Below are 20995 nucleotides of genomic sequence, written 5' to 3'. Positions count from 1 at the left end.
ACCTTTTTTGCACTGCATAAACATATTAAGCATGCGACTTTTTTCTTTTTTTCTTTTTCTAACTGGGCATCCCCTTTCCATTAATTTTGATAATCGAAATACAAAGTTCACGACTAGTACCAAGCAGAACTAGGAAGAAGGAAAGCGAGAGAAGCGAGTTAGGGCATGTATAATGATGCTATTTTATGAGTGCCACGTAGAATAAATAATGAAGTGGAGGAGAAAGAACTCGTAAGAAAAAGCTTGTCTTATCTTATTTCGACTCGCTCTGCGCCCTGCGGGCAAGACAACGACGCGGCCCACGTGGAAGCCTCGAGATCTTGGTAACACGAAGCGGTATCCGGCAGGGATTTGGGCCCTGATCAAAAAGAAGGAACTTCCCGGAAAAAAAAAAGAAGGACGGCTTCGAACCCGGACCCGAGGATCCCCGCCGCCGCACCTGTCGATCGCGCCGCCGCCCGCGCATCCCGTGTCCACCCACCCACCCACCGCGTCCCCTCTCTCCGAGTCGTCCGTCCTTCCTGGTTCCTCCGCCCAGGCCCGTGCCCCTCGCGGAAGAAAGGTATGCATGTGACCCCAAATCCCCGCGCGATGATAAACCCTAAACCCTAGGAGGTTGCTCTGTGTGGATCTGTCGCGGTCGTTTACGGACGGACGGATTTCTTTTCCGCACATAATGTCTTGCTTTGTTTGGGCACATGTTGATCGGTCATCTCGAGTCGGAGATGGAACTGGCCTAATGTATCATTTTTATTGTTTCGCCCTTTTGTCAAATTTGCATCTTTTCCTCAATAAATAAATAAATAAATAAACTGCATCCCATATTCGTTATATGTATCATGAAGACCATGGATCTGAAGCTAGGACTGTTTCCAGTCACCCTGCAGTTTCCGGAATACTTCTTCAGGATGCAAATCTCAGCCTGTACCCTGTATTTGTCACCAATACGTTTGTAGATGAGCATAGGATGATTTTAGGAAGGAAAATAATAATTAATTATGCTGTTTTGGGCTACTGCATTGGATGCTTTATATGCCTGTCGATCCGGTCTAGAATAAGAAAATGAGGGTACGAGTTCCTAGGCCACAGTTGTGGAGTGGGGTAGTAAGAGCACTGACTATTTAAACGATGAAATTTGAGAGAACTCTTGACACTACACATTTGAGTATTGATTGAGGAGCAAATCGCCATGTTCTTAGCCAATAACCATAACTGGGCACAACCTTTGGTTTCACACTGAGAGTGAGTGCCTGTTCTGTTTTGCTTCTTTCGGGTTGAAATTTTAATGTCAAGAGTTGAAACTTTTAAAGTGGTTTTATTGAATGGAAATTTGAGTGCTCGAAATCCAGATTTGATTGCTTGAACGTTTTGATATCTATAATTGGACTGTAAAAGAAGGGTCATGTGCTATGTTCCTGACGAGCCCATGTCCAGGCTCCCCTGTTTGGCCACCAGAGATGAGCACGCATCACAGTTAAGTAGGCAACCCTCACATTCTAATTGTAAATGTTTACACTGTCTGTTATTTAGACTTAAGCTGGACAGAAAAATAGCGAGTCGAGGTGTGCTATTAGTTTGCTTGCATCTTTGTGCCCACTCTGAAGAGCATTCGTATATTCTTGGAACTAAACAGAATTATATAATGAACTTCCGCAGGCTGATCTGAGTTGGATCATCCTCCGCAGCCAACTTCTCTTTGGCAATGGTTTACTGTTCTCACTGTGATGATGATTGCCCATATGTAAAGGATCCTGACAACGGGTTCACGTGAGACCTTCATTCCCTCGCCTTTCACTATTCTTCTAATCTACTCCCCCCGTTCCAAAATGTAAGGCATGTTTTGATTTGTTAAAAGAAAGTGTCATGTGACATAAAATTTGATACTGTCATCACACTCGTATAAAAAAAACTTACTTTTGATTGCGATTTTTGATGGAGGGAGTATTAGTTGTTCACAATAGATTTGTGTGAACACAGCTGAAGCACTTTTGCACCTGTGTCCTTATGTTATTTGCCATGTTGACGTCAGATGTTGCGGAATGTGCGGCAAGGTTATTGATCAGGATATGTATACTGATGAGCCTACTTTTGTCAAGGACTCCTCGGGACAGGTTGGTATTGCTACCGCACTTTATTTATATTTAGTTTCTTGATTTGGATGAATACCTGTTGGGTTGATTTGTTTTGAATGTGCATAGAGTCGGCTTAGTGGACACATTATAGGCATTGCGAAGGGCGGTTCACTATCCCGTGAAAGAACTGAAGAGAAAGGTATTTCTTTCACCACATTCCTTTTTATCATATTATGCATCTCACTGGGGGAATTGTGTTATGGTTTACTTCCCCAGGGAGAGACGAGATCTGGCAGATTGTCCATGGCCTGCATGTGAGTGGTGGAGATGATATCATTTGCACTGCTCATAACTTTTATAAAGTATGCATCCTTGTTATCACACAAACATTTTCCGTTGTAAAAATGGTAGGGTATTTTCCTTATGTTGATATTTATCCTTTTTTAAATGTAGCTAGCTCTTGACAATAACTTTACTAGGGGCCGCCGAACAACTCATGTTGCAGCTTCTTGCCTTTACATTGCTTGCCGGTAAGCTATCACCTAATTAGTCCCGCTTTGTTAAAAGCCTTCCTATTGGAATATGTCTTGTTCAAACATGACATTCTCCCTTTCCACTTCGGGTGGGCCTCTGTGTATTATATGTTGTATTTGTTATGATTGGGCCACTGTTGGGGCTCATTTAGGGGCTGCTTCGTTTGATGCCAAAATTTGGGCAAGCCCAAAATTTGCTACCAAATTGCCTTGCCAACCTTGAAAAAGTTGCCATTGCCAAATATTGGCTTGCAAACCAAGGATGCCCTTAACTTCCTTGTGAAAACCTGCAGAAGCGTACCTTCAGTAGAGTGTCATATTGAGAAGTTCATGAAAGAGCAAGAAATGAAACTAAGATGGCTATGATCAAGACGAGCTTCTACAGAAATATGCATGCAAAATTCTTCTAAGTACATAAAAAATACAAAGGTGAACATGGTTCCATGCACATCCGCATGGATAGAAAATTTGAAAAGATACTAGAAAAATCCAAAAATTCTGAAATTTTGGTGCATCAAACTTGGTCGACCATTCTATGCACTATGTATGTTACAAAAAAAATAAATCAGATTTTGTTTTTTCTAATATTTTTTGAAAGGCTGCGTACTATAGACCCAAAGTGGTCGGACCCTTCCCTGGACCCTGCGCAAGCGGGAGCTACATGCACCAGGTTGCCCTTTTTTAATATTTTTTGAATTTACTATTCATCAGAGGTACACACACTTATTTATTTCTGAAGTTCAGCAATTGCTGTATCACTACCGCACGTTCAAGATAAGTCTCATCCATTCTGGTTAAATATTTTTAACTTTGACCGTCATATAGAAGAGTGGGTGCCTACCCTGTCCACATAAAACTGGTACCAATAGAATCATCAGGAAATGCACTTTCATAGTACATGCCTAAGATAATTCTAATTAGCATATTGTTTTTGTGTGATAGGAATTAGCAGTCAAAGTAGCACCTTGCAGACTTGGGTCTTGCCCAATAGAAGGCACGACACACTTATGTTTCATTTATCACTGTCCAAACAGTCATTTTTTTCTGTTTTCTTCTTCATTTTTTCTTGTCCTTGTGTCGCCCTTTCATGCTTGTGTTGGTGTTTGCTGCCTGTACAATGATTGTCGTTTTGGTATCTTCATGCTATTTGGGTAATACTAATGTCCATATTCAACTAATTGTTTTGTCAGGCGAAGTGAAAAACCCTATCTTCTTATTGATTTCTCGGACTATTTGCATATAAGTGTGTAAGTACTCACATTCTTATGCGCTTCATCTTGCATTCTTTGTTGAAAGGGCTCATCTTGATTTATGTTTCAGATATGTCCTAGGTGCTATTTTTCTGCAGCTTTGCCAAGTTTTGCTACTCGGAGAACACCCAATTGTTCAAAAGCTTGTAGATCCTAGCCTTTTCATCCACCGTTTTACCGAACGTAAGTTGACATACATGTGCATTCTTATCTTATATAAGATATACAAAACTTCTAGTTACATACTTATACATTAATAATGAATCAAAGCATTTACAGTTTTTCACGTGTCTCTTTTGTTTGTGATAAGGTAGTTCTTTGTGGGGTATGCCTTCTAGTTTGGATTTCTTGATTGTGTTTGTTGTGATAAGGAAGCAAATGTTATGAAGTCTAGATGTTTGCTTCTATCTATGGTAGACGGTAGCATATTCAAAATAATGTATACATGAATCATGGGAGCTATGTTTGCTCACCTTAATGGTCAAGATTTTCTGTGCCTGTCAAGGATTTGGAGTTCTGCCAAGCATATAGCCTTCATAGGGATGGCTAGACAATTACATCGGCTAGCAAATAGAATCAATGTGCTTTTAGTTACTTGTGATTTTGCTTCATTATTGGTAATGTGTAGGTTTATTGGGGAAAAGGGACAATGCTGTCTCGGACACAGCTTTACGCATTGTAGCTAGCATGAAGCGAGACTGGATGCAGGCTAGTATCCTCATCATTCTAGTTTCTTATTTAGGTTCTTTTGTAAGGTTGTAATAGCTTGTCCTATGTCGCAGACTGGGAGGAAGCCAAGTGGTTTATGCGGTGCAGCATTATATATAGCTGCACTTTCTCATGGACATATGTACACCAAGGCAGATATTGTAAGCCCGGACGCTCCGGATGGATCAACTTATTTACGAATTTTGTCCTTGATGTAATTCTTTGTAGTTTTAGCATTTATGGTTCCTGTGCAACCGGTGAACATGGCACACAATAGCATGGAAATTTCTGAAACATATTTACAACATTGATAGGACATGCTTCAAAGGAACAAATTTCAAATCAGCATGGGATCCACACATCTGGAAACAAAAGGGAGAAATCATGTGAATAGTAGCTACTATTACTAGCATAATTTGAAATCAGCTAGTACAGTGCACATAGCCTTTTTCTTTGTTTCTCAAGTGTGCATTGAGTTTGGATTTGGAATCTTGTTACTTGGTAGGTGCATCTTTTGTCAATGTTCTAAAACTGTATCAGAAATTTTTGTGACGTTTTGGTGGTGCTATTGTATGTTGGTAGCGCAGTAGCATTGTGTAAGGTAGGAAGCGCCAGATATGTGTAATATAGGCTTGAATATGTAATGTCACTAATCATGTTTTATCTTTTTCAGTCTGCTGTTGTGCATGTCTGTGAGGCAACACTATTTAAGCGCTTGATAGAGTTTGAAAATACAGATTCTGGTAGCTTAACGGTATGTATGTGCTCCTCATGAAATAGCCAAATGTGGGTTTTCTATTGTATATTGTCTTACATTTTTCTGAACCTCAAATCACTTTCGTAAGCCATCTGATGAAAATATAACCACTCCCAGTCATCACTCCATTAAAACCTATATAGACTGTTTACAAAGTACAAAGACACGAGTTTGTCTAACCTATGCTACAGTAAAGTAAACATAGGCTATTCCCTACAGTGCAGAGACACAAGTAGAACAAAAAGTCACTACACTTACGGGCGCTTGAACCCCTCCACTGTTGGGTAGGGCAGCCGTCAACGTCCAAGCTTCAGTGGTGTGTTCGTCCTCCTGTCAGTGGAGGGTGAGTCCCACTGATGGGTACTTCCAGTGGCGGGACTAACAGGACTACTCATCAGTGTCGTGTTTACCCGATGTTTTTCTGTTGCTGGCCAGTGTTAAGTTCTTCAGTTTTTTAAATTATAATTGCACAAAATTCATATGCAATTGTATTGCACATACACCACAACACGGGTATATGCATTGCACAACAGATCATTACATTACACGTTGCATGTTCCACATTCACCTTAAGGAAAAATTCTTACAAATGTTCATCAATATGTTTCGTTCATTATACTATGATTTTTCAAAAATTCATTCTGGGATTGAAGTAAATGAGTACGATCCTAGCAGACTATGGTGTGTGTGCTTATTGTGTTACTTCTAGAAAGACAAGAGCAGGACAATGACAAGAAGTGTTCAAACACATTGATGTCAAAGACATCCTTCAACACCTCTTGCATCTCCCCCTTCGTTATTCTCTAAAGTAACGCAGCCACACACATTGGAGGCCGTGGCACTCATTTACTTAAATCCTGCAGGGATTCTAGAAAAATAGTGTACTAATCTATATAAATCTAGCTATCCTACATGTCATACTAATCTATCTAGCTAGGCTATTGTATCTTTGCCTTGCTTATTATCGCTTCATGCTTGCCAAAATAATTAAAAAATTCAAGTTTATTACGAAACCCTAGAAATGCCTCAGCTTGATGAACGGAACCACAAACGCCTCACAGTAGAGCCGTGGCTTGATGGCCGGCACATGGCTGAAAGCCTGAAACAAGGAGAAGCCTAGGTAGTTACCTTCGCTGGCCTGGCGGTGGAGGCTCTGGTGGTGAACGGCTGGCCGACACAGACCCGAAACAAGGACAAGCCTAGGTAGTTACCTTGGCTGGCCTAGTCGTGGAGGTTTCGCTAGTGAGCGGCAGCCTCTGGTGTAGGTGCAACGGGATCCAATGGGTGCCACCATCGCCATGGCCAACCACACCAAAAATGGGAGGGTATTATAGGGGAGCATGGCGGGATCCTGACATAGCCGGTAGAGGAATGGCCCAGGGAGGGGACTCCTGCACCGCTAGATGTCGTGCATCCGAGGATGATTTAGTAATGGAAGGAGAGGATGGAATGCGGTAGTGGTCATAGGAGGGGGTTTACGACAGCAGAGGGACTTCGAGTTTTTCGGGTGTTCTTATAGAGGCGAGGGTAAGGTATGTAGATTTTTGGATTTGCCTCCACTGATGGGTGTAAGAGCATCTAAGAGGGTAAACCTCAATCAAACGCCCCTAATTGTCCACGGACAGTCGGGCGGGCGCCGAACCTCTAAGGCTAGCGCTTAAATATCCCCTACTCATCTGCCTCCCCCCCCCTCGATAAAGTCAAGTAATCAAAGATAAATACTACAATGCATCCATTTTTCAAAGATAAATATTCCAGTGCAACAATAATTCAAATATATAATATTATACAATCCAAACATAATGTTTTCAAATAAAATAGTTTAAACTTAAATTCAATTTATCTGGCACATGCTCTAATTGTTTGAGTGAAACACCCACGGATGCTCCACTAGATCATTTAGAAGTTGTGTATGATTTGCTCGGTTGTGAATCTGTTGATCCATCGACAGAAAATTCCCAAACGTTGCCGCCTCTTGATGTGGAAGCTGGACAGATTCACGCATATGTTTGAAATCGAGAACATTGAGAACATTCTCTCCCTCATCCTCCACAATCATATTGTGCACAACATGATTGTGGATCGCACAATATGTCATCACCTCCCACAATGTCTGTGGATCCCATTGTTTAGCAGATCTGCGAACAAATGCAAACATGCTTGAAACACTCGAAATGCCCTCTCCACATCCTTTCTAGCACCTTGTTTTGTAACAAAATGAGATTTCTTGGTACCTATTGGACTGGAGATGGTCTTGACAAACCTCGACCACGGAGGATGGATACCATCGTCCATCAACAAGGTAGCACCCCATGTTGTAGTCATGCCCATGATGGTATAGTTGCACTCTAGAACATTGCGAGCATTCGAAATGCATAACTCGAAATTACTAAAGACTAAAGCTAGAACATCTATAGTGGCAGACAAGGGAAAATCGTAACGAAGGAGACTACCTTAGAACAACTTAAAATCAAGATATTGGGGGGAGCTTTCTGGCTTGCAGTGTCTGGCCTGTTCATACTAATTAACAATCATGATATTCAAGGTACGTATCTTGATAAGATCAGGCAACGGAAAAAGCTTGGCTCGTGAAGGGTAATGAACGGAGCCAGCTTGGTTCAATGTATATTCTTTTGTCTCCTCACACAGCCTTGCAAACAATGGTGACCGCTGGAGCATGTTGATGTTATTGTGAGACCCTAGCATGCCAAAGAGAGTGCCAAATCCAGAGTCTTGTGATGCAACTGCTTCATTAATGATGGTGGGAGTTTTAACATGGCCTTGTTTTGCCCTTGTTGAGCATGGGGGCAGTTCTCCCATTTCCAGTGCATGCAATCCATGGATTCGAGCATACCCGGAAACCTTCTTGATTCTTCAAGTGCCAAAAGCCTCCAAGTCCTCGACATTTGGTTCTCTCAAGAACTCCGGTCCAAACGTCTTTACCTTTGCACTAGCAAATCTAACCATTACTTCCGAGCATGTGCTCTCAGACATCTGGAGGTACTCACCCCACTAGTCTGTATCTGTGCCATACCATAGTAGTTGTGCACTTCTGGAGACCAGAGAACCCAAGCACGCCAAGGGCATCCCTCTTTAACTTGAAGTAATCATCATAAGCCTTGACATCATCCACGATGTGCAAGAACAATGACATGTGCATTCGGTAGCGACGATGAAAAAAGCTCTTGAATAACGCATCGGGGGCAAAGTACTCGTCTATAGATCAACATGGCCCCTTGCCCGACGCCTATCGAAAATTCAATGTCCCGACATTGAGCCCTTGAAGTTGAGAACATGCTCCTCCGCATTCCCCGTTTCTTGAAGAACCGCCACCATTATCGCCATTTCATTCTCCTCCTCATTCGACGAAGACCAACCCATGAACTTGTTGTAGAAGTACTCCGAATCCATCGTGTTTCCTTCAAAGTAAACAAAAGTAAAAGAATGCACTATGGCATTTGACTGAACACTTGCCGTGCGTAGTTCTGCCATGGACCATGTCAGCAGAGGCGGCGGGCGGATCTTGCTGAGCTCCGACAAGGCCCGAGTGGCGTGTGTGTGTTTGTGGGGGGGGGGGGGGGGGGGGGCTACAGCCTCCGGCTAACCCTTTAGTCCCAAACAAGTTGGGGTAGGCTAGAGGTGAAACCCATAAGATCTCGCAACCAACTCATGGTTCCGGCACATGAATAGCAAACTTCCACGCATCCCTGTCCATGGCTAGTTCTCTGTCGATACTCCACTCCTTCAGATCCCTCTTTACGGACTTCTCCCATGCACTGGCCGTCCGCTATGCACTGGCGCTTCTGGAGGCCTGCGTTGGATATGCCCAAACCATCTCAGACGATGCTGGACAAGCTTCTCTTCAATTGGCGCTACCCCAACTCTATCTTGTATATCATCATTCCGGACTCGGTCCTTGTGTGGCCACACATCCATCTCAACATGCGCATCTCCGCCACACCTAACTAATGCCATACAACATCGCGGGTCGAATCGCCGTCCTATAGAACTTGCCTTTTAGCTTTTGTGGCACTCTCTTGTCACAGAGAATGCTAGAAGCTTGGCGCCACTTCATCCATCTGGCTTTGATTCTATGATTCACATCTTCATTAATATCCCCATCCTTCCGCATTATAGACCCCAGATATCTAAAGGTGTCCTTCTGAGGCACCACCTGCCCATCAAGGCTAATCTCCTCCTTGTGCCTAATAGTACTGAAACCGCACCTCATGTACAGAGAACGGCGGCGCCTGAAAAAAGAGGGGTCCGAGCCGTTGGAGTCCGACGTGGCGGACGTCCGGGACTCCGTGCTCTCCTACTCTACACCTTGATTTGGGGCTGGGCTTGGGGATTTCGGACATCCGGACATGTACAGCCCAAAGTAGGGGTCCGCGCTGGACTATAAATGTCCGGACCGTCCGGTCCGGACATTTGAGGGCAGGGTAGGGGTCCGTGTTGGAGATGCCCAAACTATCATCTAGCTATCATCTAGAATCGGACGTTGTGTATCATGCTAAAACAACATTTAGTAATGCATTTCTGTGTCAACTACACATGTGTTTACTTCCTTTTGTCTTTTCAGATAGCTAGTTTCAGGTGATATTCCTGTTTATCTCCTAGAGCATTTGGCTTCCCCTTTCATGTCTATATACTTCTGTGATATCCACTACAAACATATATTATCTGTCTTGACCTGTATGAAGATGATATCATGCCAACTTAAATGCGATGCATTGTGAACAGCAAGCTCTGTTCTTTTTTTGATGAAAAATAAATAAAAATGACGAGTTTCTTTCTTTTGCTGCTCTTTGTGAACAGCAACCTCTGTTTGATACTGATACTTGTAAGATTCCATAGTTGATGAATCTCTTTCTTTTGCCATTCCTTGCCCTTCACACAACACTTTTCTAGCAGACACCTAGTGCTTATAGTTATTTTTTCTAGCTGATCTTGGATGATTTTATGACATTTATGCTCCAAGACCATGCTGTTTACTATAGACTCTGCAAATGCAATTGTCCATCAGGCTTATGATGGGAGGGGGTTTCAACATTGAAGTCATCAACTCCATTTATAGTTCATTTATTTTGTCTACAACTTTTTTGTTTGTAAGAACTTCATTTATGGTATACCACTGCTTAGTTATAATTTGTGTCTTCATGCCCCTATGATAGATTGAAGATTTTTTGGCAAAGGCTGATGAAGAGCCGGTTTCAAAATGTTTAGCCAAGTCTGGAGAAGTCCTTTGCGAGCACAAGGATAAGGGTGCTGAGCATTTTTCTCATGGACTTTGTGAGGAATGCTACGACAATGTAACTCACATTTACTATGTAATGCATTGGTTTTGATATTTCAGTCACTACTACTGACATGACTTGATTGCTCAGTTCACAGAACTGTCAGGTGGACTGGAGGGTGGTGCTGACCCTCCAGCTTTCCAGCGAGCTGAAAAACAAAGGCTGGATGCTGCTAAAAGAGCCAAGGAAGCTGCTGTGGACGAGGCAATATGTGAGTTACATAATTCTGATTTTGAAGATAACATCATGAGCCCTGGGAAGGTAACGGTTCCTGAACATACATAAATCCATGCTTCTTACCCCATTAATCTCTGATAATCTGAGATTCTTTCTTTCTGAACTATAATTCTCAACTAAGCAATTACACTTATTGTTCGCTATTATTTTCATCATTCATGCAAAGTGAAGATTATTTTTCATCGGTTGACTGCACAAACCCCTGGTAAATCCGGTTTTGTAGTTTCTATAACATTTGCTGTTTATTAATTACATTGATGACTTGTTTTCTTTTTGTTAAAAGAAACATTCAAGTTTCATCTGCATATTGTTTTGCACTTTCACTTTTACATCTGGATTATATTCCTGAACTGTAGTTCAGAGCTTCAAAATGAGGTTTCTAAGTAATATCAGAGTTTTCCTTTCTTTCCCACAAAACTGGTTGCAGATAGGTATCTCAAATTATCTAGTACTGAAGCTGCTTCTCTTTGTTTATATTTTTTACTCCATCTTCTGATGTACTTAAAGGATGTTTGCAAGATGGGAACAAAATATACTCAACATCCAATACTGGGCTGTACCAGACTACCTGTCTTGTTGCTGCAATCTTCTAATGGAACATTTTTACCAGCATAATCTATTTTATAGTGCTTAACTTCGGAATTTTTTGTCTTGAGCTAATGTCATGTGCTTCCCTGTAAAGAAATATAAGAGCGTTTAGATCACTAAAGTAGTGATCTAAACGCTCTACTAAAGTAGTGATCTAAACGCTCTTATATTTCTTAGAGGGAGTATATTTTATCTCTTTACTACAGCTGCATTTGTTCTTTCTCTTATAGTTCATTCAGTGTGCTTGATGTGTGGTTGTTTGTTTGGTGATTCAAGTTTCCTTTTTTTTAGCAGAAGTCTGAAGGCAAATCTTCGGCAATTGCTTCCAGCCAAATTGCAAATGATTTTGTTGATTTCAAAGATTCGGAAGTGGAAGGTTTGTTGGTTCCTGTAATATGATTATTCAAATAGGCTTCCGCTCCACTATAAATAAAGCAACCATCACGTACATACAAGAAGTGCAAAGTGCATGAAAGAATATAAGAGCTTTGCTGGGGCAACAACACAGACACGCCCAAAAGCAAGAGCAAAAGCGATAGAAGACTCCTCGGAGCCAAAGGTTTAATGGCTAGGGAGCGAAGCGGGTTGGCGGCCTGCCACTAGAAGATCATCAATCATGCCCCCTAGCCGATCCTTGTCGCGCTGCCACTGCTGCAAGAAGGCCAAAAATTTAAACACTGAGCCAGAAGCACGCCGCAGAAAGACCTGCTCGATAAGGTGCAACCATAGGCCTCCCCCTAAGAATCCGCCACACCCATCGCAACATGAGGGCCACATTCATGTGATGTGACGCTAGAATACCCAGGCCCCTCTGGTCCTTAGGGAAGCAGATATCAGCCTACTTCACCATATGGTACTTTTGGCGCCCATTGGCTGCCTGCCAGAAGCACCGTGATAGATCCTCGTCGAAGGCGCTATGCACTCCCTCTGGAAGAATATACAACCCCATCATATACATGGGGAGGCTAGAGAGGAGTCTATGAGCATGGATTTGCTCCCGTTTAGGTGAACCTTCCATGCCACGACTACGCCTTCACCTTGACCGCCCCCCCCCCCCCCCCCCCACACACACACACACACAAGCGGGTCAAGTTCCCGATCAGGGTCGGCATCCTCAGGTAGGTGATTGGGAAAGAGAACTTGCAATTAAGGTTGTTTGCAATCCGCTGCTGCTACTCGGGCAGGTACCCCACGACCACGACCTTGCTTTTACCGAAGTTGATCTTGAGTTCCGACATGGCCTCAAAGCAGAGGATGAGGAACTTAAGATTGATAATATCTAGTTTGACCCCTCCACCATGATCATGGTTTTATCTGCATACTGGAGGTGGGTCACCACCTCCAGAGATAATGTGCCCAACCACACCATTGATGTGGCCGGCTATCTTAGCCTTCTTCTAGGTAGCCGCTTGGGCGTCAACCGCAGGGTTAAAGAGGAGGGGGAGACGGGCCTGCCTTCCACACCCCGCGCGAAGACCTAAAATAGGGACCCACTTTCCCATTAATATTGATAGTACTCTACAATAATTTCAGTGTCATTTTGCCTTTTAGTTTGTATTGACAAGCAAATGGCTAATCAACTTTCTGGATGCCTTGTTGCATCCTTAGGTGAAAATGGTAAAACTGGTTCTGATGCAGAAAATCTTTCTGATATTGATGATGCGGAGGTACTTATCCATGAGATGTTGTAACAGACTAATTATCGCATCCCTAGTTAGAGCCTGAGATATGGCCATTCTTTCTGATTTCCTGTAATTAATATTTGGTAAATTTGCAGGTTGACGGTTATCTTCACAGTGAAGAAGAAACACAAACCAAAAAGATTATCTGGGAGGAAATGAACAAAGAATACCTAGAGGTACTTATCATCATGAGGCAGTTTCTTGTTCTGACAAGAGGGTGTAAATATCTGCTGACCTCTTTTACAGGAACAAGCTGCAAAGGAAGCTTTAGCGGCTGAACTGGCAGCTAGAGGTGTATCTGTTGGAGAGGGACGGCAGAAGGTATGAAATGTTTTAGTGTAGCCCAAGTGTCCTTTGCACACATCTTCCTCAAAACTATTTTTGGTACAGTTCATGATTAGCCAGGGATGTTTTCTTTAATGTAGAAACGAAAACGTAATGAAGACAAGAACTCCACACCTGCTGAAACACCAGCAGAAGCAACATACAACATGTTGAAACGAAAGGTACTCGACATTTTGTGCAGCCATAGACATCCAAAATATACGTCGCCATGTGACTATTATAGTTACATGTTAAACTTTGCGCGCAAACGAGCTAACATTTAGTATGTAACATTGCTCCTTTTGCAGGGACTTGGGTCTAAAGTCAATGTTGAAGCTGTTAGTGGATTGTACAAGGTATGTTTTTGCCTTTTATGTTCACTGGAGCTTGATGTATCCTAAAATTTTCATACAATGTTCTTTTATTATCCAGCCCAAGTGTTTCCCCATCTCATCCAAACTAATAAGAGGAATATCTTGTTTACTTATTATATTTCCTGCCATTCAAATGCTTACTGAGATTTTGCGTGCAGATTGAAGACGAAGATGGGAAAGCAAATGGCAAAGATGACATGCACTTCGACGAGCATTATGAAGAGGATACTGGTTATGGTGAAACATTTGATGTCAGTTATGATTATGGTCACGATGCTGATTACAACAACGATGGCTACGTTGATGATGGTGGTGGTGGAGCCTATGAGGATTACCATGACGCTGATTACTAGTAGCATTCTTCCACAGAGTGGCAATCTGAGCAACAAGATCTATTCAGAATATCGAGACAGAACAAATATTTTTTTTTTCATTCTACCTATATTCTTCATCTATACAAGATAATTTTTCATTTTATAGGAAATGAGGTTTCATTTTACCTAATTATAGGGAAACAACTCGTGCGATACGCCCCGCCTCGTGTGCCTCTCCGAGCAATGTTTTTTTTCAGCATGTGAGGACAGCGAACATGGCCAAAATGTTTATTTCAAATGGACAATGTGGATTGTGGAGTAAGATTCCTTATTGCATGCTACTGACTGGATATTGACCATGTCGATGTTGAGTCGGATTGTCCCCAGGACCCAGGTGATTAACAGCATCAAGGATGACCCATGCATATGGCTCTATCATCGAAGAGGCATTGCTCCTGCTGCTCCCTCTTTCTACATTGCCAGTTGGTTAGTCATTTCCTTTCTTAGTCATGTCTCAGTTGGTTGCACTCTTTTTATTTTTTGGCTTGTTTGTCACTATTCATTTTTAAATCATTAGTCACTCTTCAGTATGATCAAAATGATGGATTAATCTGATCATATTGTTAGATCTGAAAACTGTAGCACACGTAGTTGGGATCTATCTTTTTGGACAGCAGTCAGTGTCGTAGCTGAGCAGTTTTTCTCTTTGCTTCAGGACAAACTGCACATTTTCTTTAGCTCTGAAACTGCCTGCAGCTCACATGGTGTACCTTCTTAGCTTCTAAGCTCTGAAACAGCACTCCTAGCTCTTCTTATGTTCTTCTCTTCGGCACCTTGTATCCGTTGGGCATTTGGAGCTTTATTAACTTGAAAAAAACTTGAAAAGGTAAGAAGGATGAACATTACATCTCCATGTCCCTAAAATCCAAGTTCCTCTCTGGCCTAACCAAACAGTCTCGGGAGCATGAGGATGAGCACAATGACATTTTTTATCTCTTCACTCCTTCCTCCCATCCCAGTGATCCCATAACTAACTCGCACCTAACACACACACACACACACACACACACACACACACACACACCAAAAACTCTAGATTATCCTAGGACCGCAGCAAACACGACAGAGTTCACACCAGCTTGTATCCTTTATGTTGTATATATACTAGAAGATGAGGCTGCAGCTCACAGGAAATTGTGGAAGTTTTCTCTGTTACTCAGTGTTATTTATTTCCTCAGTTTATCAATTTATCTTCAGTCATATCCAGTGTCTTCAGTTTATCAATTTTTCTTCAGTCATATTCAGTGTTATTTGTTCAGTCATATGTCATATTCAGTGTAAATTATTTAGTCATACTCGCTGTTATTTCTTCAGTCATATTCAGTGTTCCTCCCAGTCCCCTTCTTCCTGCTTGGATCCTCGTTTTCCTCCACTTACACCGGTAAAAGGTACAGATCTCTGTCCGTCGTTTTGGTTTCCAGGCGAAAATAACTCTTGGCATGTAAATTACACCCGGAAATTTAATACACGTGTATTAAATTACATCTATACCAAGCGCAGCCTTAGTGTTTTTGCCTATCAGTGTGTTGTTCTTTCATTTCCCAAGGCTATCTTCTCTGCATCCCTGTGTTGGCCTTACCAACGCTTCTTTGTACGCAGGCTTTTCATCCGCCCGTTTTTATTTTTCATCAAGCAAGTCTAACTTGAGGTCCACATGTGGCGGTGCCACATGAAACGTCGAAGAGGGCACAGCGTCGAAGAAGCACTGCTCCTGCTGCTCCCTCTTTTTCTACATCAAGCAAGTCATCTCTCAGTTAGCTGCACTATGACTGAAGAAAAATTGATTGCCATAATTCCTTTTTAAATCACTATTTTAATTTGTGTAGCTTGTTTGCCATAATTCCTTTTAAAATCACTAGTCATTCTTCAGTATGATCAAAATGCTGCACTAATCTGATCATGCTGCTCATTGTTCTTAGATCTGAAAACCGTAGCTCACATAGTTGGGGCCTTGAATGCACGGATACTTCAGTCGACCAGCGTATCAGTATCGGATACCGTATCTGATACCGATACGCCCCATACGTATCCCTTGAGTATCCGAGAATAAATGATTTAAAACAATTACGATACTTGAAGGATACTTTGTCAGTACGTTTTGGATACTTTTTCAGCCTAGGTAAGAGCCCACTCAGCCCAGTTAAGAGGCAACCAGCAACCCTAGTGCCCCGATGCCCCCCATCCTTTCCCTCTCTGCGTCTTTCCTCCCTCCCATGCTCACACCAGGCGGCGGCTGTGTCCCCAGCGGCAGCTCACCCAGGTCCCAGGGCCAGTGACAGGCTCCTCCTCACCTCACCAACATCCCCTATCACGCAACATCCATCCTCCTCACCAACGTCCCCTCTCACGCAGTAGCCATGTATGTACACTTCTCATTTCTCTTGCCCATCCAAGCTCATCTCCTCTTCTTTCTTCTCTGATCTCTGAAGATCTCATATTCTCATCTCCCCAGACTGCTTTGAGTAGCTACAACGTATCCGTATTGGCACTTTTTTGAAATGACGAATTTACGTATCTGAATTGGCCCGATACTGATACCCGTATCCGTATCGGTGCATTCGAGGTTGGGGCGCTTTCTTTTTAGACAGCAACGAGTGTTGTAGGTTGTAGCTGAGCAGTTTTTCTTTTTCTTCAGTATAGAAACTACACATTCTCTTTAGCTCTGAAAGTGCATGCAGCTCAAATGGTTGTGCCTTCTTAGCTCTGAAAATGCAGCTCAAATGGTTGGGATCTAACCTTTTTCTTAGCAGACAGTCATTGTTGTCCTATCTAGTTCTACTCAGACCTTGTTCTCTTGGGCACAACCAAACAGTCAGTGTTTCAGGGCATTGACTGAAGAATGTAGCTGAAATGATAGGACACCACTAACAGTCAGTATTTTAGGGCATTTGGAGCTTTTATTAACTTAAAGCTGGGGTAATGCCTTGCATCCTTTTTTAAAAACCCTTGAAATGTACTTCCTCTGTTTCAAATTACTCGTTGCTGAAATGGATGTATCTAAACTAAAATACATCTAGATACATCCATTCATGCGACAAGTAATTCAGAATGGAGGGAGTAAGAAGGATGAACATTACATCTCATCTCTCTAAAATTCAAATTCCTCTCTGGCCTAACCAAACCCTCTCGGGAGGAAGAGGATGAGCACCATGGCATTTTTTATCTCTTCACTCCTTCCTCCCATCCCAGTGACCCATCACTAACTCGTGCCTAACACACACACACACACACACGCGCGCGCACACACGCACGCGCACACGCACCAAAAACTCTGGATTACCCTAGGACCTCAAACATGGAAACAAGAGTTCACTCACACCAGCTTGTATCCGGTGACCCACACATTGGCCGGAGGGCCGGGCTGCACGTACCCAAACCTGACGCTCCTCCCGGGGCGCAGCGCCCGCAGCCACCTCCGTGGAACGTACCCGTACCGCGCCTTGTCGAGGCCCCAGAGCCGGCCGTCGAGCTCCGAGACGCCGAGGTGGAGCCCCCGCACCGTCTTCCGGGACCTGTTGGTCACCGTGACCGAGTACCTATGGTAGGTCCTGCGCCTGATCGCCCATGTCCTCGTCACGTTCTGCTCGACTTCAAGGTGAGGATGCCGACGATGAGCCGGCCGTGACGTGCGGTTTGCAGCCACCTGCGGGAGCGACTGGTACTCGTCCAGCCCGCCGCAGGCGCCGGCGAGGCGGGCGAGGACGCCGAGCAGCGGCGCGCTGTTGTAGGTGGCCGCCTCGGTCTGCTCGTAGTTGTTCCGCTCGTCGGCGAAGTCGTCGTACTCGTCGGGGCCCCCGACGATGGCGCCGTCGAGAATGTTGGGGTTGACGGCCTGCTTGTTGTACCAGCTGGAGTAGCCCTCCTGGCAGCTCACGAACGACGGGTCGGTCCTCACCGACACGATGGAGGCGCCCCGGTGGTGCACCTGCCGCGGGTAGTTCAGCCCGTACCCCACCATGTAGCTCGTCGCCCTCGGGTTGTCGCCCAGGATGTAGTTCACCTGGGATTTTACAAACGCGAGGATCTCGAAGGGCTGCGCGGCGCCGCCAGGGCAGCGCACGGCGCCCCTGCCGGCCACCGTGGCGTAGTCGGCGTACACCGTCAGCAAGAAGGACGCGCTGGTGACGAACTGGAGGTTGTTCCACCTCTGGTGGTACATGACGCCGCCGGGGGTCCTCGGGACGTTGACGGCACCCTTGCCGACGCACGAGCACACGAAGAACTCGGCGTTCTGCCGGTACCTTTGCAGCGCCTTCGCGTGCTCGCCGGCTCTGCCCTGAAGCAGGAACTGCACAGCACATCATCACGGTACATGAGTCAGGCAGGTCAGATGAACTTCTTTTGCCGAACTGGAGTAGTTAACCAAAGCAAGGTAGGTACCTTGGCTGCCAGTACTTGCACGCCGGGGTATTTGACGTCCCAGCCGAACTGGTTGATGGACCAGCCCGTGCCGCCCAGAGCGTCGCCGTTGCGCGCGAGGTACTCGAGGTAGAACCGCTCCTCCGTCGCCTCGAACAGCCACGCCGCCGCCCACAGCAGCTCATCCTGCACCGCACCATCATCACATTGTTGAAAGGAATATGTCTCACCATCTGATAGATGTCAACATCTGGTTTCAGCGAGAGTTGCTTATTACACCGTATCCGCTGAACGACCCGTAGTAATTCCGCGCCACAGTGATGCTGGTATCGTACTTCCCCCGGTACTTGTCGGCGAATTCGAACAGCTGAGCGAGCATATCAAAGAATCAGACAGAGTAATTGTAAACCTATATATGCAGTTCTTGTCAGATTTCTTCAAGTTCAGTCAGATCAGACTGCGGAATTGGAATCGGGCCAAAATATACCCACCTGCTTAGAATGTTCAAGGAGCAGGTTGGCGTAACCCGGATAAGTGGTGCGGAAGACCATCGACGCGGCTGCCATTGCCGCTGCCGTCTCTCCGGCCAGGTCGGACCCGGGATTCTGGGGATCAACGCGGAACGCCTGGCGGCTCGTCGTCATGTCCTCGGGCCGCTGCCAGCAGGTGTGATCCGTGTCGCCGTCGCCGACCTCACCGTACAGCACGTTGGGCTCGGGGTGCGCCTTGATGAAGTAGTCCGTGCCCCACTTGACGGCGTCCATGGCGTTCTTGAGCTCGCCGGAGGCGGCCATCTGCTTGCCGTACTCGAGGATGCTCCAGGACATCATGGTCACCGTGAACGCCATGGGCAACCCGAACTTGACGTTGTCCCCTGCGTCGTAATACCCTCCCACAAGATCGACCTGAATGAAACGATAGATAAAAGATAGCGGGGACACTCCATCAGAAGAAAGCATCGCAATGGCAGTGGTTCATCAAGTTCGTTACACACATAGGAAGGAGCATAAACAAATGGCATTATGTTTTGATCAGTGCTAGTATGTACTAGTACCTCCTTTCCAAAATAATTGAAGTTCTTGGGTTCTCTTAAGTCAAACTTGTTTAAGTTTGATCAAGTCTATAGAAAAATATATTAACATCTAGAACACCAAATCAGTCAGTCCCATGAGATTATTTATGAAATATATATTTGTACTATTTTTACGTATATCGTGTTGTAGATCTTACCACATTTTTCAAGAGTTGGCCAAACTTAAACAAGTTTGACTTAGGATTAGGACAAAACTAAAACTTCAGTCATTTTGAAACGAAGGGATGGGAGTAGGTAAAAGAAAAGATGTATACGTACTCCGTTGGCCTTGCCATCAAAGAGGCCGGAGCTGGCTCTCCAGGTGACCCTCTGGTCAGGAGGGAGCGCCCCGGATCTCTGAGCCTCGAAGTAGAGGAGGCTCTTCTTCAACGCCATGGCATAGTCATGTCCAGAAGCAAGCTTCGCCATTGACGCCAGTGCCAGGAGACCGAAGATGGCAGCAGCGACGGCATGGGCGGCACTACTGTTCCTGGCCATTGCAGTGCACCAACAAGAATATGGTTGGTTTGGCTTTGGAGGGAGTTGTGCAATAGCTCAAAAGGGCGCCTCTTTATATACACCCACGACATGCTGCCGCAGGTCTACCTTTATCATCTCTCAGTCTCACTACGTACTCTTTTTCTTTGGGGTAAAGCTTGAGAGTGGCATAGGGATGTGCATAAAAGACGGTCATGTGACTGACGCCCTCCTAATCACGTACTAGTACATGAATTTTGATTATTACCAAGAGGAGAGCTTTACAAGCACGTCCGACATGCATGCATTGCATGGGAGCAGCTAGCAGGAATTGAATATGCAATGCACGGCAGCATATACGCAGTGGGAATAGACAGTTTCACACATGATCTCTCAAATTTTTGTTTGCATGCTCTCTAATTTAGCTTGGAAATCGTGTGGTTCTGTTTGTTTTTTACCCTAGGATCTCACCGTTTCCCCCTTTTCCCTGGTTCATCATGTGTGTAAACAAAAAAAGTTGACGGCGCGGCATGGCACGGCGAGCTCAGTTAATCAGGCCGCTGATTTTGGCAGCACTAACAGAGGTTCCATCCGGCACCAAGTCCGCGCGCCGCAACCTTTTGTGTGCACTACCGTAGGATGCGCCGGGAACAGGGACGGCCGGCCGGAATAGACGCATGCACACTGTCGTCGACCGTCGTTGCTGAATACCCTCTTGTCTTGTCTGGCCTTGTATGTGCTAACCTGGGTAAACGAGCCTGTTATATTGTTATTATTTTCCGCGAGAAAGCCTGCTTACTTATGGTCTTGATTAGTATCCTCATTTGATTATAACATGCATGTGTGTGTGTGTGTGGCACTGTTGATATGTGCAAAAAGATAAAGAAAATG

At 44.5% G+C, this 20995-nt stretch overlaps 2 protein-coding genes across 5 annotated transcripts; one reads left to right on the top strand and one right to left on the bottom strand.

The window, feature by feature from the left end:
- The first annotated feature begins 349 nt into the window (after window positions 1-349).
- LOC123091364 (transcription factor IIIB 60 kDa subunit) lies at window positions 350-14351 on the top strand. 4 transcript variants are annotated; one of them, XM_044512858.1, is made up of 20 exons: window positions 350-562; window positions 1657-1767; window positions 2030-2111; window positions 2199-2271; window positions 2349-2434; window positions 2526-2602; window positions 3796-3852; window positions 3926-4038; window positions 4484-4563; window positions 4638-4724; window positions 5237-5317; window positions 10495-10632; window positions 10708-10878; window positions 11737-11818; window positions 13051-13109; window positions 13220-13300; window positions 13371-13445; window positions 13550-13630; window positions 13757-13804; window positions 13981-14351. In XM_044512858.1, exons 2-20 carry the CDS (start codon window positions 1703-1705, stop codon window positions 14173-14175), a joined length of 1731 nt encoding a protein of 576 aa, XP_044368793.1. In that variant the 5' UTR covers window positions 350-562; window positions 1657-1702; the 3' UTR covers window positions 14176-14351. The 4 variants fall into 4 exon arrangements, with proteins under 4 accessions (XP_044368793.1, XP_044368795.1, XP_044368796.1 ...); XM_044512859.1 differs by lacking the exon at window positions 350-562 and adding an exon at window positions 633-1473; XM_044512860.1 differs by lacking the exon at window positions 5237-5317.
- A 2907-nt stretch (window positions 14352-17258) lies between these two features.
- On the bottom strand, window positions 17259-20156 carry LOC123091363 (endoglucanase 15). The gene is made up of 5 exons (XM_044512857.1): window positions 19907-20156; window positions 19047-19460; window positions 18833-18922; window positions 18577-18741; window positions 17259-18484 (listed from the first exon to the last, which is right to left on the bottom strand). The coding sequence occupies exons 1-5, from the start codon at window positions 20123-20125 to the stop codon at window positions 17510-17512; spliced, it is 1863 nt and encodes a 620-aa protein (XP_044368792.1). The 5' UTR covers window positions 20126-20156; the 3' UTR covers window positions 17259-17509.
- Between the last annotated feature and the right edge of the window lie 839 nt (window positions 20157-20995).

Source organism: Triticum aestivum, chromosome 4B (genome assembly GCF_018294505.1).
Source record: "Triticum aestivum cultivar Chinese Spring chromosome 4B, IWGSC CS RefSeq v2.1, whole genome shotgun sequence".
Taxonomy (NCBI): Eukaryota; Viridiplantae; Streptophyta; class Magnoliopsida; order Poales; family Poaceae; genus Triticum; species Triticum aestivum.
Note: the sequence above shows the minus strand (reverse complement) of the source record. Positions and strands in the feature narration are given on the sequence as shown.

Bases quoted from the DNA above. Each gene is read 5' to 3' on its own strand.
- LOC123091364 (XM_044512858.1), top strand. From the start codon at position 1,703: ATGGTTTACTGTTCTCACTGTGATGATGATTGCCCATATGTAAAGGAT. The intron at 2,112-2,198 runs GTTGGTATTGCT...GAATGTGCATAG, and splicing joins TCAAGGACTCCTCGGGACAG to AGTCGGCTTAGTGGACACAT. The intron at 10,633-10,707 runs GTAACTCACATT...TTGATTGCTCAG, and splicing joins GTGAGGAATGCTACGACAAT to TTCACAGAACTGTCAGGTGG.
- LOC123091363 (XM_044512857.1), bottom strand. From the start codon at position 20,125: ATGGCCAGGAACAGTAGTGCCGCCCATGCCGTCGCTGCTGCCATCTTC. The intron at 18,923-19,046 runs GTGGGTATATTT...ATGCTCGCTCAG, and splicing joins TCCTTGAACATTCTAAGCAG to CTGTTCGAATTCGCCGACAA. The intron at 18,742-18,832 runs GTAATAAGCAAC...GGTGCGGTGCAG, and splicing joins GGTCGTTCAGCGGATACGGT to GATGAGCTGCTGTGGGCGGC.